The following is a 14,124-nucleotide window of genomic DNA, read 5'->3' on the forward strand; positions in this document are numbered from 1 at the left end:
CAAAATATCATTTATTTTAAGCAAGATGAAATTTTTTCTGCTTTTTTTAATACTTGAAATATTATTGGAAAAAGTTGTTTCTCAGACTGCTCCAGCATCATACCCAACTGGCACTTATGACCAATTTGGTTCTCACTTTAGACAGCCATATTCCACAGTCGTGATAACAGGAAGTCAAGGCCCTGATTATTTTAGCTCATTGTACGCATATCCTCAATTTCCTCATCTACTAACGCCATGCAGCTATATGTATCCAGTGAATATAATAATTGGAAATACAAATAGCCAGAGCGGATTTTCTATTGAGTTTGGTTGTAACTACGAAAATCTAAAGGATACGATAATAGTAAGTAGTAGTTATTCTCATCTTAATATTAACTCGACGGCTATTTTAGAAGGAGCATGTGCATACTTTGCATCATATTTAAATTTGGCAAGCTTTTCAGTATTTCAAACAAATTCCTATACGAACATCACTTATTTGGTTCCTGGAAATGTAGTTTCTCATGCTCTTTCTTTAATTCCAACGTCAAGCGCAATTTTGGGAACACTCTCGAAATTTGAATGGATTAATTCTCACTTCTTTGGCAGAAAAGCCAAGTATGATCTTCCAACATTTTTAAACTTTGCTGGAGATTTTAGTGGAACATTTTCCCTTCCACTAACTTACAAGATATTTCTTCCTGATGATGTACTACCAGGTGTGAATGTAGTCGGATCTCAATCTGAAAGATATTATTTGGATCAGTTTAACGTCACTCTTACACACGGAAATTTCACAAGTTTAAGTAGTTCTGGCTCCGATTCTGACTCAAGTTCTCAACTAAGTAATAGTTGGCTCCCTAAAAAAGGACTTGCAGGAATAATTCCTATAGTCTACCCTACTGTTGCGATTATGCCAATTCAATTATATCAAGATTGGAGAAAGGATGAAAATAAGATTGTTCCGTCATGGGGAGCAAGCAATATTCCTCTAGGATTTTCACCATTAAAAGTTCTTCCTCCTTCAAATCTTCCAAAAACAGGTTACAAAGGGTGTGGAAGCAACTTTGAATTTTATTATCCAGAAAGCTCAGAATTTGGAAATGAAAACATTATTGATAAAAACAGAACTCTAAGTTTGTTAAAAAATACATCAGACTCAAATACTTATCATATGAATACTCTCCAAGGAACTTTCTTCTTTAATAAAATTCCATATTCAATGAGCGGCGATACTAAGGGACAATTGAAGGGTATTCTTCCAGGGTACAAATTTCTGGATACAAATTATATTGGAGGCTGCTTCTTCAATGGGACATACCCATTAGCTGTGAGTGAGCTTGGAGCAGGGTTTAAGGCTGGCTCTCTATGCTATACAGATTCTATGGATAGCTATCCAACGTCTAATAGCCAGTTTTATCCTCCTCCACTTAAACATTCAGGGTTCCTTACTCAGCCTAACCATTTGGTTGGTGTACTAACTACAATGAGTCAGTTTGTTAGATACTCAGTTTCAGGTGGCATTTCTCAAAACGAACCTCTAAATTTACGCCCATATAGCCATAAATACCCAGGATTGGGAATTTCACAGTCAATTATTTATGATATATTTAACCATGGACCAAGAATCATGGTTAAATCTCCCTTTAACGTTTATGATAAATCTTCAATTGAAATTCCGTTTGATTATTTTGCTTTAGGAGAACCCTACACACTTAGGATGTTTGGCCAGTTCGGCTCACCTGGCTCTGCAATGAGTTGCAGATCTCCAAGATATATTCCAACTAGTGAAGAAATGAGAGATATAAATATAGAATGGCTTTGTTTTAAGCCAAAGGGATCAATAACTCAGATTCAAGCAGCAACTGAACTTAAGAAAATGGTCACTGAAGATTGCGGTATTTCCCAAAATTTGGAGCCTTGTGTTGCTGACCAAGGGGCTTTGGGAAAAAATTCTTGGTCACTTAATCTCCCTTCTGGATCTTACGACAAGACCAAAGTTGCATTAATAGTTCAAAATTTGACAGATACAAACTTCCCAAAAAGTTTCAAGAGTTATCAAGACGCAGGCTCTTGGTTTAGAATTACAGTACTTGAGGATAATCCATATGAAGAAACTTGGTACCCACACAACTTTTGTAATGTACTTCCAGTGCTTCCAGTGGTTCCAGTTTCCTTCCCTCAAATATTAAGGCTGAATTCCATGACTCAACCATGGGATCATTTTAGGGATTCCATTTATTCATTATACATCTCAACGTTAGATAATACATATGTAAGTGTTGAATTATCTTTGGGGTCAGAAACTTCATTGCCAGCTTCAACAGCAATATACACGACATCATATCTACTTTGTCAGAATATGCAACCTTTGCAAATAAAAGTAGTACCAGAAAAGCTTTCTTTATCAAGCCTACTTACCCATGGTACCGTGCCAATAACAGCTGAAGTTCCTCCTATTGCGGCAGGCCTTAGAGGAAGCTTAGACTGTTTTTTGAATTTCTACACAAGTTTTAGCCAACCATTTTCAGGGAGAGTGGGTACCTTTAGCAGTTTTAGTGGAGCAGCACCAGCAACTCCTCCATCAGGAATAGCAATGTACTCCTACTTTTCGTTGGCTGAGTCTCCTCCATTTGTGGGCTCTTTGAACCTTTTTGCTCCAGATTCAGAAGGTTCAGTCCTTACAGATGCTATTTTCTTACTTGTGGAGAAAATTCTCTATGGCTCAGATTCCCAATCTGGGGTTTTCCCTTCTGTAGGTGTTTTGGCATCTAGTTCTCCGATTATTAGCGAAAATTCAACAGTGATTTTACTTGGAGACTCTTTGCTAACTCTTCCACAAACAATAAGATTGCCGGCCATAACAGATACATGGTATATATACTTCAGAGCACAAACATCTTCAAATAGTGGCTGTAGCATCCCATGCTTATCTGATATTAAAAACACATTCTTTTCACACTGGTGTTCTTCTCCAGACTCAGAAACCCAAATTTGCCCAAAGCAGATAGTAAAGATGAAGGAAAAAGACTCTGAAGAGAATATTTTAGACGCAATCGCAACATCTTTAAATTCAGTATCTTATTACTCCCTTAATGATGCTTTCCAGCTACTTTCCAGTCTTTTGCTACAACCAGTATCACAGAAACTTGTTTGGGAGGACTATTTTGAGTTATTATATGAAAAGATTTTGGACCCAAATCAAATTCCAAGAGCATTGGACTTTGCTGCATCTAGGCACCAGCTTTTATTCATATTAAGACAAATATTAGAAGTGGCACTTAAAAATCCAAGACTAAAAATAGATACTTTAGCACCATTTCAAATCTTTTCAAACGTGACACTAAATGCTGAGTGCGCTAATAATCCAGGCACAAAGTATCTAATTTTGGATAATTTAGATCTTCTCCTTGCTAATAATAGACAGATTGGAACAACTCTCGAACCAAGCGCTGCTCGAATGGATGTGATTCTTAGGGGTGTTGAAGCTGTTGCAAATAGATTCTCTTTTTGGAGTGGCCCTACTCAAATTCTAAATTATACAGGTAAATATTCTGGTATTAGTGTTGATATTCACACAACATCCTTCTATATGGCTTATTCTGGGGTTCAAATTGGCTCACTAAAGTTTAAATATCTAACAAAAATGGATTTTAGAGAACTCCATCTGATTGAATCCTATTATTTGGGACTTAATGAAAGACTTTATAATCCCCACGAAGTGCAAGCTAATTGTTCCAGCTCTATTTTTACAATTTCATCATTGTCAATTAGCTCCGATAGGATTTATGATAGTCTAGTTGACATTGGACAAAGAAACAAAACCGAAATGAAAGATCCTGGAGTTTACATAGGGTCTGCTTCACTTTTCTGGTGTTCAGTGGACTATCAAGCCATAAATATGCTTCAACAAGTGGAGTTCAGTGTTAGCATTAAAACTGAAGATGAGTTGGATTTATCAAAAATGCTTTGTGCTGCAAAAATTAAGGACCAGTGGCTTACATCTGCATGCAGAACTACATTAATTGTCTCTGGATCAAAAGGAAAAGAAACATCCAAGTTCGAGTGCTCATGTAATGCCATATCGGACTACGCTCTTGTAGGGTTCCCAATACTTAACAAGTTTGATCCTTCCGATGAAAGTTATGATCCATTTTCACCTTCAATCAACAAACCATGGGGAGGCTTCGATGATTCTCTCAACAGTTTTACAAATAATGAAACTTTGGTTTCCCAAATAGTTAATTCATCATTCTCTGGGTTTATTTCCACATTCGAAACATTGAATGGGGTTCCTTTCTTAAAATCAAACTTATCAAGCTTAGGGTCAAGATCTGGAATTAAAGGTAATTACAAACAAGAAGGTAGAGAGGAAAAAAAGACATTTGGAATAGAATGGGGAATTAATGAGACTCAGTCATTATATAATATTTCAAACAATATACTAACTTCTTCGAATAATAATAATTATATTTTATGGGGTCCTACAAATAATTATACTAATAAAGTAAATGGAACAAGTACATAATTTTTTAATATGTTATTAAAGGCACAACTTGACTAACGAACCAATTTAATAACGTAATTTGAAATTAATGTTTTAAAAATTTTACAAATTACTCATAATAGGTCCAATTATTTATAATCCATATTATCTGTACTTATTTCTTCATAAACCACTTGAAGTCTCAAGTTTCTTAATTTTTACAATTGATTAAAAATGCTTTTCTTCACCTTTTAAAATCTGAAACCTTTTCTTTGTTATTACCAAAACAAAGCGGAAGAAATTTAATTTAGATTGCAATTTTGCGTGCATGGGCGGGGTATCACAACCTTGAGAGTGGCCCACAAAAAAAAAATTTAAATAACGAAGAAAAAAGGATTATGAAAAACTATTTAAATCTTAAAAATTAAAATTTAGGTGCAATATACTCTAAATTTAGAACTCCTAAACTGGTCACTAATCACTTTAGAGAATATATTCGTATATGTTCAATTGACCAAAAGTGTTAAATAATGGATAAAATATAATTGAATATGACAAATAATAAGCTACAAAATACTACGATCAAAAGTTTATTTTCTACTCCTGATTTTCAACCAGCTTCTGGTTTTCGTTTTGCTCCTTTAGGTAGACTTCAAATCCATCAAGTCTCTGTTTGATTGATAGCAGTTCAATGAGATTACTCCATTCTTGTCTAATATAAGAAAGAATTCTGAGCATATTATTTACAACAGCCACAGAAGCAGTATATGTACCAAAATCTATGTCTTTCTTCAAGTAGGCAGGAATGATGAAGAAAGCAACAAAGTGTCTTCTGAAAAAAATAGTTGCCGTAGATGCCGAATCAACAAACATCATGTGCTTATACATTTGGAAGCTATTATTTCTAACTTCAATGAAAAGTTTCCTGATTGTTGTGAGATCTTCGTCTTGCAAACTAACTCCTTCTGAATAAATAAGTTTCTTTCTATAAGATGCTTCAAGTACTTGATTGTCGTACTCAATGCTTGGAAGCTTAATTCCTGAAATAACTAATGGAATAAAGCATATCATGTCGAAACTTAGAGCTGCAAAAAGCAAAGAATGAGAGTGGGACCCAAAGAATGGCACATAAGTCATCATTCTACCGTATTTAACAACTAATCGGTAAAATGCCAAAGTTTTGCACGACCAGTATAGCATCTCAATTGCGATAGTTTCCAGAATTACGGCAAACTTTTGACAATCTTCTTGAATCCTCTGAGAAGCACCTTCAATGGTCTTGAGATGTTCCCACTTTTTCAGATAATAGTTATTTAGAGCTGTTCTCCATTTGAATGCAATGAAGTTGCCCAAAATTGCTCTACAAGCATTACAGAGTGAGACTCCTGCTATCTCTATCCACAAAAAGCCGTAAATGAATTGAATGAAATCGTTTGCTGTGGCTTTGTATCCCCCAGGAGTTGGATTTAAAAGGCTTTGCATACAATTTGCATAGTACTCTACAAGATAGCTTGAGTGGGTGTCAAAGAAGCACTCAAAAATAGCCAAACATAAGATCAGGAACGACCCTAAATATGCCCATAAAGCATATTTTTTGTCGCCAAAAAATTGAAAAATCATATTTTTTCTTTAATGTGATAAATTCCCAAAATGCTCAATAGTGATTTCTTGTCTATTACTTATTAAATCATATTCTTTTCTTGGGTAAGGTGGGAAAATTTTTTTTTAGATACATGCCGGGAAAATGTCAAACTTCGGTTTTTGTTACCACGCAAAATTAACATTTGGTGGCGGCACTCCCGCCAGGTAACGCATTTGTGAGAAGAAAAGTATTAGTTAATGTATGAACAGAATTTTATATTTACAAAAGAAAGCAACAAGAAAGAAAAAGGTTATCACTTTCAAAGTCTTAAACCATATATAACATTATTTTTACTGGAATTTTAACCTTAATAAATATCGAATCAGGAGAATCTATAAATTAAACCTTAAATCAATAAAAATGATATCTCCGTACTTATTTAATAAAAAGTATGCACTTAGGGCTTACCCCTTAATTATAATACTACTAGTTATGATCTGGATCGAAACAGGACTTAATATCAAAATGACCAAAATTTTTGGAGATTTCAATCAAAGGCTTTCTGATTGCGAATCAAAGAGCTCAAACTGCACAATGAATGAAATGATCAAGTTTGCATTAAATAAATTTGCTGCAAACTTCTTAATTATTTCATTTTTAAGATGCCTAACAAGCTACCTTGTAAATGTGTTTGTATTTTACTGGAGGCAAGCGCTTACAGAATATTATTTAAAAAGCTGGAACTTAATTAAGGAAGTTGAGGGAGCATCTCAGAGAGTCCAGGAAGATACAGCAAGATGGGCAAAACAAGTACGTCTTACTACTTTCGAAATTATAAGTGCAGGAATGACATTCTTCAAAATCATTCCAGAACTTATTGCGGTTTCATCCTCAATTCCGGAGATTTTTATTCTTGGAAACATGAAAAATGGTGTTATTTTTCCACCATTTATTGTATTTGGAATCCAAGTAATTATTTTAGCTTTTTCAAGTTATAAATTGCCCTATCTCCACTTTGAAAACCAAAAGCTCGAAGCAAAATATAGAAAGATCCTTGCATTGAATGAAGATTCTGAGCGCAACGTTGATTCGAAAGAGTTGGAATCTATTTACGGGTATTTGACTAGGAATTACTATTCCACTTTTAAGTGTACCTTCTTCTTCCAGTATTTATATGTTTCTGCCAATGAAATCGCTTTTTTCATTGGTAATATTTTCTTATGGCCATCATTCTTCCACGGTTCTATGACTGTAAAAATTTATTACACAGTACAAAGGTTCATGGGAGATATGTTGGCTGTTTTCATGATTATTCAGGAAAGATGGAGAGGATTTACAGAGTTAATGTCCGTCTATAGAAGATTGATAACTTTCGAGACAGAGATTAACAAGGCTGCTAAGGAGGGTGTTCAACTTAAAGAGATTGATCTGGATTAATTAATGTGAAGTTACTTTTTCCAGGAAAATTGATGTTCTATTATTTAGCACTGATCCATTTTATACGGTTGGCAATACCAAAATGAAAGATTCATCTATACAAACAAAAATCAACTAACCTATTTAGTAATACACTATATAGACTTATTGTTGTTTACTAATTACTTTTTCTAATATTTTTTTTTATTAGTTATAATTGCAGTATTAAAAAGAACTTTTCTTTTAATTGAACCGTGACTAAGGCGGGTTTTCTGAATTATTACAAATTTATTAAATCATTATGAAAAGTTGGTATGTAGCAAAGTCTAATGATATAATAGTGGTAGTTTATGTAGATATAATTTGTTTGCTGGCCAGTAACTGATTAATTTAATGTGAACTAAAGGCTTGACTGTAGAAATTCTACATAGAGTTTCATATAATAATCTAAAGAAATTACCTTGCAATTATTAATTAATTTTTTGTCAATAATAGGTTACAATCTAAAAAATGCCAGCAAATTAAATATGATTATACTAATGAGTCTTTCTTGTATAAGGAGCTTCTAACTTGTTACTTATATAGTGTAGTGCGTGTGTATTAAGATTAATTCACACAAAACAAATACTTTTATAAATATTCCTTTAGAAATTTTGTTTAAATGAAAATTTCTATTGAAATATGTATAATACTAATCTCGAGCTTTACCATTTTAACTTTGTTCCTTCAATTCAATGCCGTAAATTCTGAATCTTTGAAGCAAACAGTAGATGATGAATTAGTGGCTGAAAAAACTTCCCATCTGGGTGCTGAATTTCGTGAAACTGAAGATGAATTTTCAGAGAAGGTAAGAAAAGATAGCTTAGAGCTCCTTCAAGTAAAAAGTTTTCGGAATAGAAGAGAATCGTCAAAATCATCTGAAACAAGTATGAGCTCCAAAGAAGAAGAGATTGTTAATATTGAGAAAGAGATAGAACAAAATCTATTGAGGGAAATTATTAATGTAGTTACAATGGAATTCGAGAGTCTAGTTTTCAGATCAGCCTATCTTTTTTTGACCGATTACTGGGTAGATATAAGATCTAATTTCGATAATAAAGAAATGGTTAAAGGATTGGTTGAGTTTTGGCAAGGTGAAGAATCAGAGGATTTATACCCGAGTTTGGTTTCTTTTTTTTATAAGGAAAACATGAAAAGATTAAAGTTGAGTTTATATCCGTCTTTTGACAAGAAAGCAAAGCCAAAGAAAAAACTACTAAGAGAATTTTTAGATAATGCTGATAAATTAACATGCCAAGATTCAAAGAAAAGTTTGGCAATTTTAATATTAATTTTTCAAAGCCAAACCAATTATATTTACTCATCGTATCTACTATATCTGCTTTCTTGTTCTCATAAAGATTTTTACGGAATGGAATTTCATGAAAGTCTTACATTAATTTTACATAAAGATTTTGCTGAAGCAAAGATCACCTCAATAGCTGATGATAATGTTGCATCATTAATAAAATTGTGTAAGAAAAAGCTAGGTATTACCCATAGTGGCTTATCTATCAAGCATAAAGTAAAAATTCGCAGTCCATTAAATATGGGACAAATTGACTTTGAATTTTTTGGGTTAAATTTATGCCAATCTTTGTTGGAAATATCTATTTTAAGAAATCTGGAGTTTGATTTTAATTATCTAATTTTACTTTTTGGCTCAAGATTTTCAAAGCCTGAAGAAGTACTTATGGCAACAGATATATTTAAATTCACTGCTAGTTCAGTAGAAATGACAACCGAAATTATTGCCCTACTATTATTTAACGAGGCGACATTTGCTTCCTTGAAATTGAAAATACTTTTGCTTCACAATGTTGATATTAGTAATTTAAAGGATAGGTTCAAAGAGTGTATCCAAAAAATCGACTTATATCAAGAATTAAATGGAATTCGATTCCCAACTGACTTCCAGAAAAAATCAAGTAGACGCAGCAACCCAAGTGAAATAACTAAGAATAGATTAAGGTCAAAATATCCTTTTGTCATCTAAGTAGATAAAACAACCTATTTAGTTGGGTTATGGGAAGAAGAAAATCTATAAAATTCAAACATAATTTGGATATACTTATAATTTGTATTTACTGGGAGTTTCTTTATTGAAATCAGAAAAGTAGATTTTTTTTTTTATTTATAAGAATTGCGATTATAGTGAGCATAAAATTGATTGGTCTGTTGTGTTTGTTAATCGGACTCAAGAAGCAACCGTTAATAAAGATGAGGCTGATAATTTATATTTTTTCATTTTCGTCGAGTTTGTGTCATTTTTAAAGTGAATAAACAAAAGAAAAAGTTTTTATAATGACTTGAGTTGAACAATTTATGATGATTTTGTACTGAATGGAAGTTTTAAATTTATTTTTTCTCAATTATTTGCTTGTCATTCTCACTAGAACCAAAGTTTAAGTGCTTCTTCAACTATAAGCACTAAAAAAGTCAACTTATAATTCATTTTTGCGAATTTTTATACTATTTCATTTAAAGGCTTACTCGAATCAGCAACAGCATATTAGTCTTGGGTATTCATTTCCAGCAGTAATATGTAACTGAGGCTTATAATGAATGCAACAATGCTTTTTATTATCCGTTATTATTCGGCTTTAATAATTGATAAATCTTTTTTATTTTAATAAGATTTCTCAAAACTTAGTACAAGCAAGTATCAAGCGGAAATAATTGTTAAAAGAAAAAAAGACAAATTATATATTTTTTGGTACAATTTAAATTTACAAATTTTATTTAATTTATATTTATATTCAAGCTTTAATCCAGTTAAGCTAAGATAAATTGCTAGCCTATTTGTTAAAACACTAAGGTATACAATAATTAGTTTAAGTAAAATAAAAATGAACTTCAAAATTAAGAAATCATTTTAATGATCAAATTTTGATAAAGCAAAAGATTTCAGTTAATTGAATATTTATATTTGTTTTTAAATTATTAATTTAGAAACTGGATTGGACTCAAAGTTTTTTTTTTCTAAGTTTTACTAATGCCATCGATTTAGTTATAAAAAGAAAGAACATATAGTTTTATCATTCGTTTAAAAAACAGATCACTTATAAAATTTTTCCGCAATGAAATACAAAGGACTTAAGTTTTGAATATTTTCACTATTTACTTTAAGTTTTAGTTATGCTTAACTTAGAGTGAATATTTATTCCATAAACCATAGTTACTCAGTAATGAATTAGTGTACAGAATAATAAATCGTTCTTTTTTCACTTGAAGTTTTATATTGAAAACTAACCAAAAAGTATTATTAAATATTTGTAACCAAACAACACGACAATAAATATTCTATTGGAATTAATAAATCACAATATCAACTGATTTAGCTAAATAGATAAGATTGTTAAACATTTTAATTTAATTTAAAGTTTTAAGTTATGGATTAATATATTCAAAAAGAAACTCCTGGTCTTAAATAAGTCTTAAAGAGTTTAATAACAGAGGATATTGTTTTAATTCGTATTCATAATTGGTTTTTATTCACTAACTATTTTAAACATTGGAAATCTAATATCGTAGTGATATTGTATGCATTAAAAAACCTTTTTAAGCAATTTAATTATTTAAATAAACTGTATTTAGATTATTGAATTTGTTACAATATTGATGGTTGTATTCAAAAATAGGTTGATGGATGGGAATGATCATTTCTGTTCTTTAGTAATTAAAACTATAAATGATTTAACACCTGCAAAACTGGATAAAGACTTTTCCATTTTATTTTTTGACCCCCGGTTGTAAATAAGTACTATCTTTTTCATCAAAATTAAGTTTACTATTTAGCTAAACTGAATAAATGATTGTTTCAGACTGGTAATAAATTTTTCTGTATCATTTAATAAAGTCATCATAGGCAAATTTTACAAACGAATTATTATTGGAAAAAACGTAATTTTTAATTGAATTTTTCATAATACTTTTACGCTTGAAGTTACTGAGAACTTTTAATTGATTAATATATGATTTCTTGATATCGTATGAATCTTAAAAAATTTTGAGTCGAGAGTAAATCACTTTTCCCAAAACTTAATTATATTTTCACTCAGAAAATAATATTTTGGATATAAATACAAAAACTGAATCTCAGAAAAAAAAATATTCATTATATATAATATCCAAATCTATGCCTCAATTATTGTTTTGCATGTATTTAATTAATAAAATCTTTTGATTTAATTCTCTCTAGATGTTTAAATAAAGATGTTTCTTGAATTTAACATAGCCAGTAATAATTTAAAATGAAAAAAGATTATTTGTTTCATATTCTGAAATAATTAATTTATAATAATACAATCTTGAATTATTTTTGAAAGAAATTGTACCTAATATTTACAAATTATCAAAATTGCGAAATTTATCGGTTTTGTTATAAAAAGATTTTTTGGTTGTGGATAGAGTATATTATGATTTCATAATTATGTTAATTGATGCTTTTAATTTTGCTTGATAACTATCACATTTTTCAACAAGTTCTTCTCCAACAAATTAGTCAAATTTCACTGCAATTTTATTATTTTGATATAATTTTGCAAGTATTCTTCTTTGAAAAAAAATAGTGAATTTATAAAATTTTTCAAATTTCTTGTTATTTTCTTTAAGAACCTTTTATTAGACAAATTCTGGTCTAACAAAAAATAAGGCTTCTCATTGAATTTAAATGTATTATAGTTCACCTCCAATAGATCTGATAAAAATATGAACGTGTTTATTCCTCAATGAAGCTTTATTTAATAACTATTTTAACAAATTTATTTATTATTTCACTCAAAGACTCGTTTTTTTTCAAACTTAATGAAACAAAATGAATATTTAAACATTTATAGGGCTCAAAAAGAAAGATATGTATTTGTATTTTTTAATTCATTAAACTTTAAATAAGTTGAAAGTAATCAATATATTGCTTCCAAAGTAAGAATAATTTTAACTGAATCAAATTTGAATCGTAATGGTTTAACAGTTATTATAATTGACGAAGATGAATTATAAGTAAAAAGCATTTAAACTCACTGGAGCATAAAGCTAAATTGCGTATTAAACTTCTATTTAATCATGAAAAAGACGTTCATTTTTTAAATAATATCTACCAATTTTTTCCTGTCCTTAATCAGTTGATAAAATGGGCCAACTTTAAAAAACTAACTGATTAAACTAGAAAAGCATTTAACAGTAATTAATTCTTTTGATGGTTTTGGATATTTATTGAAAAGCTATAGCATTGTTTAAATAAAAATTGGACAAAATTTTGATTTATATCTTTAAGCATATATTTAGTTTTGGTATTTTTTTTCGACAAACTTTACTATTAAAATAAACAGAAAATAATGAAAAAAATTTGCATTCTGAAATATTAAACTGATCAAAATATTGAAAATCTTTTATATTAACTATAATTAAATGTTTTGGCAATTGAAATATTATAAACAATTAGAAATAGAATCATATTTTTCTAATAAAACTTAAGTAATTCTAAACAAATGCTTTTGTCAAATTTTTGGTATATATAATGAGAAATCAAAACATTTTCAGGCTTTGTTTGTAAATTCATTTAAGCATCAGTCATTTATTTAAACCAGATTTTAAATTTTGTAGTAATGAAATAAATTGAGACTAAATTATTTTTATAGATTTTTATCTTAAATTTCTACTTATACTAAAGTTATCCTCGTGGTTTGAATAAAAAATTCGAGTAATTGAAAACAATAGTAGTTTTTATGAAAAACTTATTATTTAGTTCATTATTATTAATAGAAATGAGGCATTTTGTATCAAACTAGCCACTAATCATGCATTATTTAAAGTACTCCTTAGCTATTTTAATAAAATAAAAATATTTCAAACATAAAAATGAATAATACTTGTTAAAATTCTTTTTTTAATCAAGAAATTTAAGCTAAGGATGAATTTATTTCAATTTTAGACAAATTTCTGATGTAATGGTTTATCAAGAAAATCAAATTCTCTAGAATTAAACATCTATTCTTCATTTTGTCATTATTGAAAATTTACCATATGAGTTTTTTAGTGATTTTTCATTGATATTACACAGAAAATATTATTATTTCATTTAATAATTATAATAATTTTATGGGTTTATTTGAGCAAATGTGAAATTTAAAAAAATGTTTTCAGAAATAAATGTTTAATAATTGCAACAGGTTTTGATATTTAAAAATAAAAATTTATCATGGCAAATTTGGTTTAATTCGGATTAAAAATGATTATTATCAAACATTATAAGCTTATTACCAATTGATGATAACATTTTTCTTAGCATTTATATAAAATTATAGTTACACAGTGAATTTTTTTTTATTATAAAATTCATTTATTTATATTGTATTAGTTATTGAATTTCATAACTTTATTAGGAATTATCAAAATATATATATTTATCAATACTATTGTTTAAATGACTCAATTAGTGATATTTTAATAGTATTAAGTTATCAAATAATATATAATATTGAAAATAGTGTTTAATTATTATTTAATATATTATCAATGTAAATCCAAAAAGTTATGATTTAAATATTAAAATTAACAAGCTGGTCGGAGGTAATTTGATAAAAAGCTTTAATTTTTTGTCAAGAATAGTTAACAATAA

The 14,124-nt window shown here is 29.5% G+C and overlaps 4 protein-coding genes across 4 annotated transcripts; 3 read left to right on the top strand and 1 right to left on the bottom strand.

The window, feature by feature from the left end:
• Positions 1 to 25: 25 nt before the first annotated feature.
• On the top strand, positions 26 to 4,510 carry ELE39_002950 (uncharacterized protein; the record flags this gene model as incomplete). The annotated part of the gene is made up of 1 exon (XM_067346054.1): positions 26 to 4,510. One exon carries the CDS (start codon positions 26 to 28, stop codon positions 4,508 to 4,510), a length of 4,485 nt encoding a protein of 1,494 aa, XP_067199947.1.
• A 555-nt stretch (positions 4,511 to 5,065) lies between these two features.
• On the bottom strand, positions 5,066 to 6,088 carry ELE39_002952 (uncharacterized protein; the record flags this gene model as incomplete). The annotated part of the gene is made up of 1 exon (XM_067346056.1): positions 5,066 to 6,088. One exon carries the CDS (start codon positions 6,086 to 6,088, stop codon positions 5,066 to 5,068), a length of 1,023 nt encoding a protein of 340 aa, XP_067199949.1.
• A 382-nt stretch (positions 6,089 to 6,470) lies between these two features.
• Positions 6,471 to 7,487, top strand: ELE39_002953 (uncharacterized protein; the record flags this gene model as incomplete). Its single annotated transcript, XM_067346057.1, has 1 exon — positions 6,471 to 7,487. One exon carries the CDS (start codon positions 6,471 to 6,473, stop codon positions 7,485 to 7,487), a length of 1,017 nt encoding a protein of 338 aa, XP_067199950.1.
• Positions 7,488 to 8,127: 640 nt separating this feature from the next.
• Positions 8,128 to 9,501, top strand: ELE39_002954 (membrane-associated protein; the record flags this gene model as incomplete). Its single annotated transcript, XM_067346058.1, has 1 exon — positions 8,128 to 9,501. One exon carries the CDS (start codon positions 8,128 to 8,130, stop codon positions 9,499 to 9,501), a length of 1,374 nt encoding a protein of 457 aa, XP_067199951.1.
• Between the last annotated feature and the right edge of the window lie 4,623 nt (positions 9,502 to 14,124).

The sequence above is a fragment of the Cryptosporidium sp. chipmunk genotype I genome (genome assembly GCF_004936735.1).
Source record: "Cryptosporidium sp. chipmunk genotype I strain 37763 chromosome Unknown contig_35, whole genome shotgun sequence".
Taxonomy (NCBI): Eukaryota; Apicomplexa; class Conoidasida; order Eucoccidiorida; family Cryptosporidiidae; genus Cryptosporidium; species Cryptosporidium sp. chipmunk genotype I.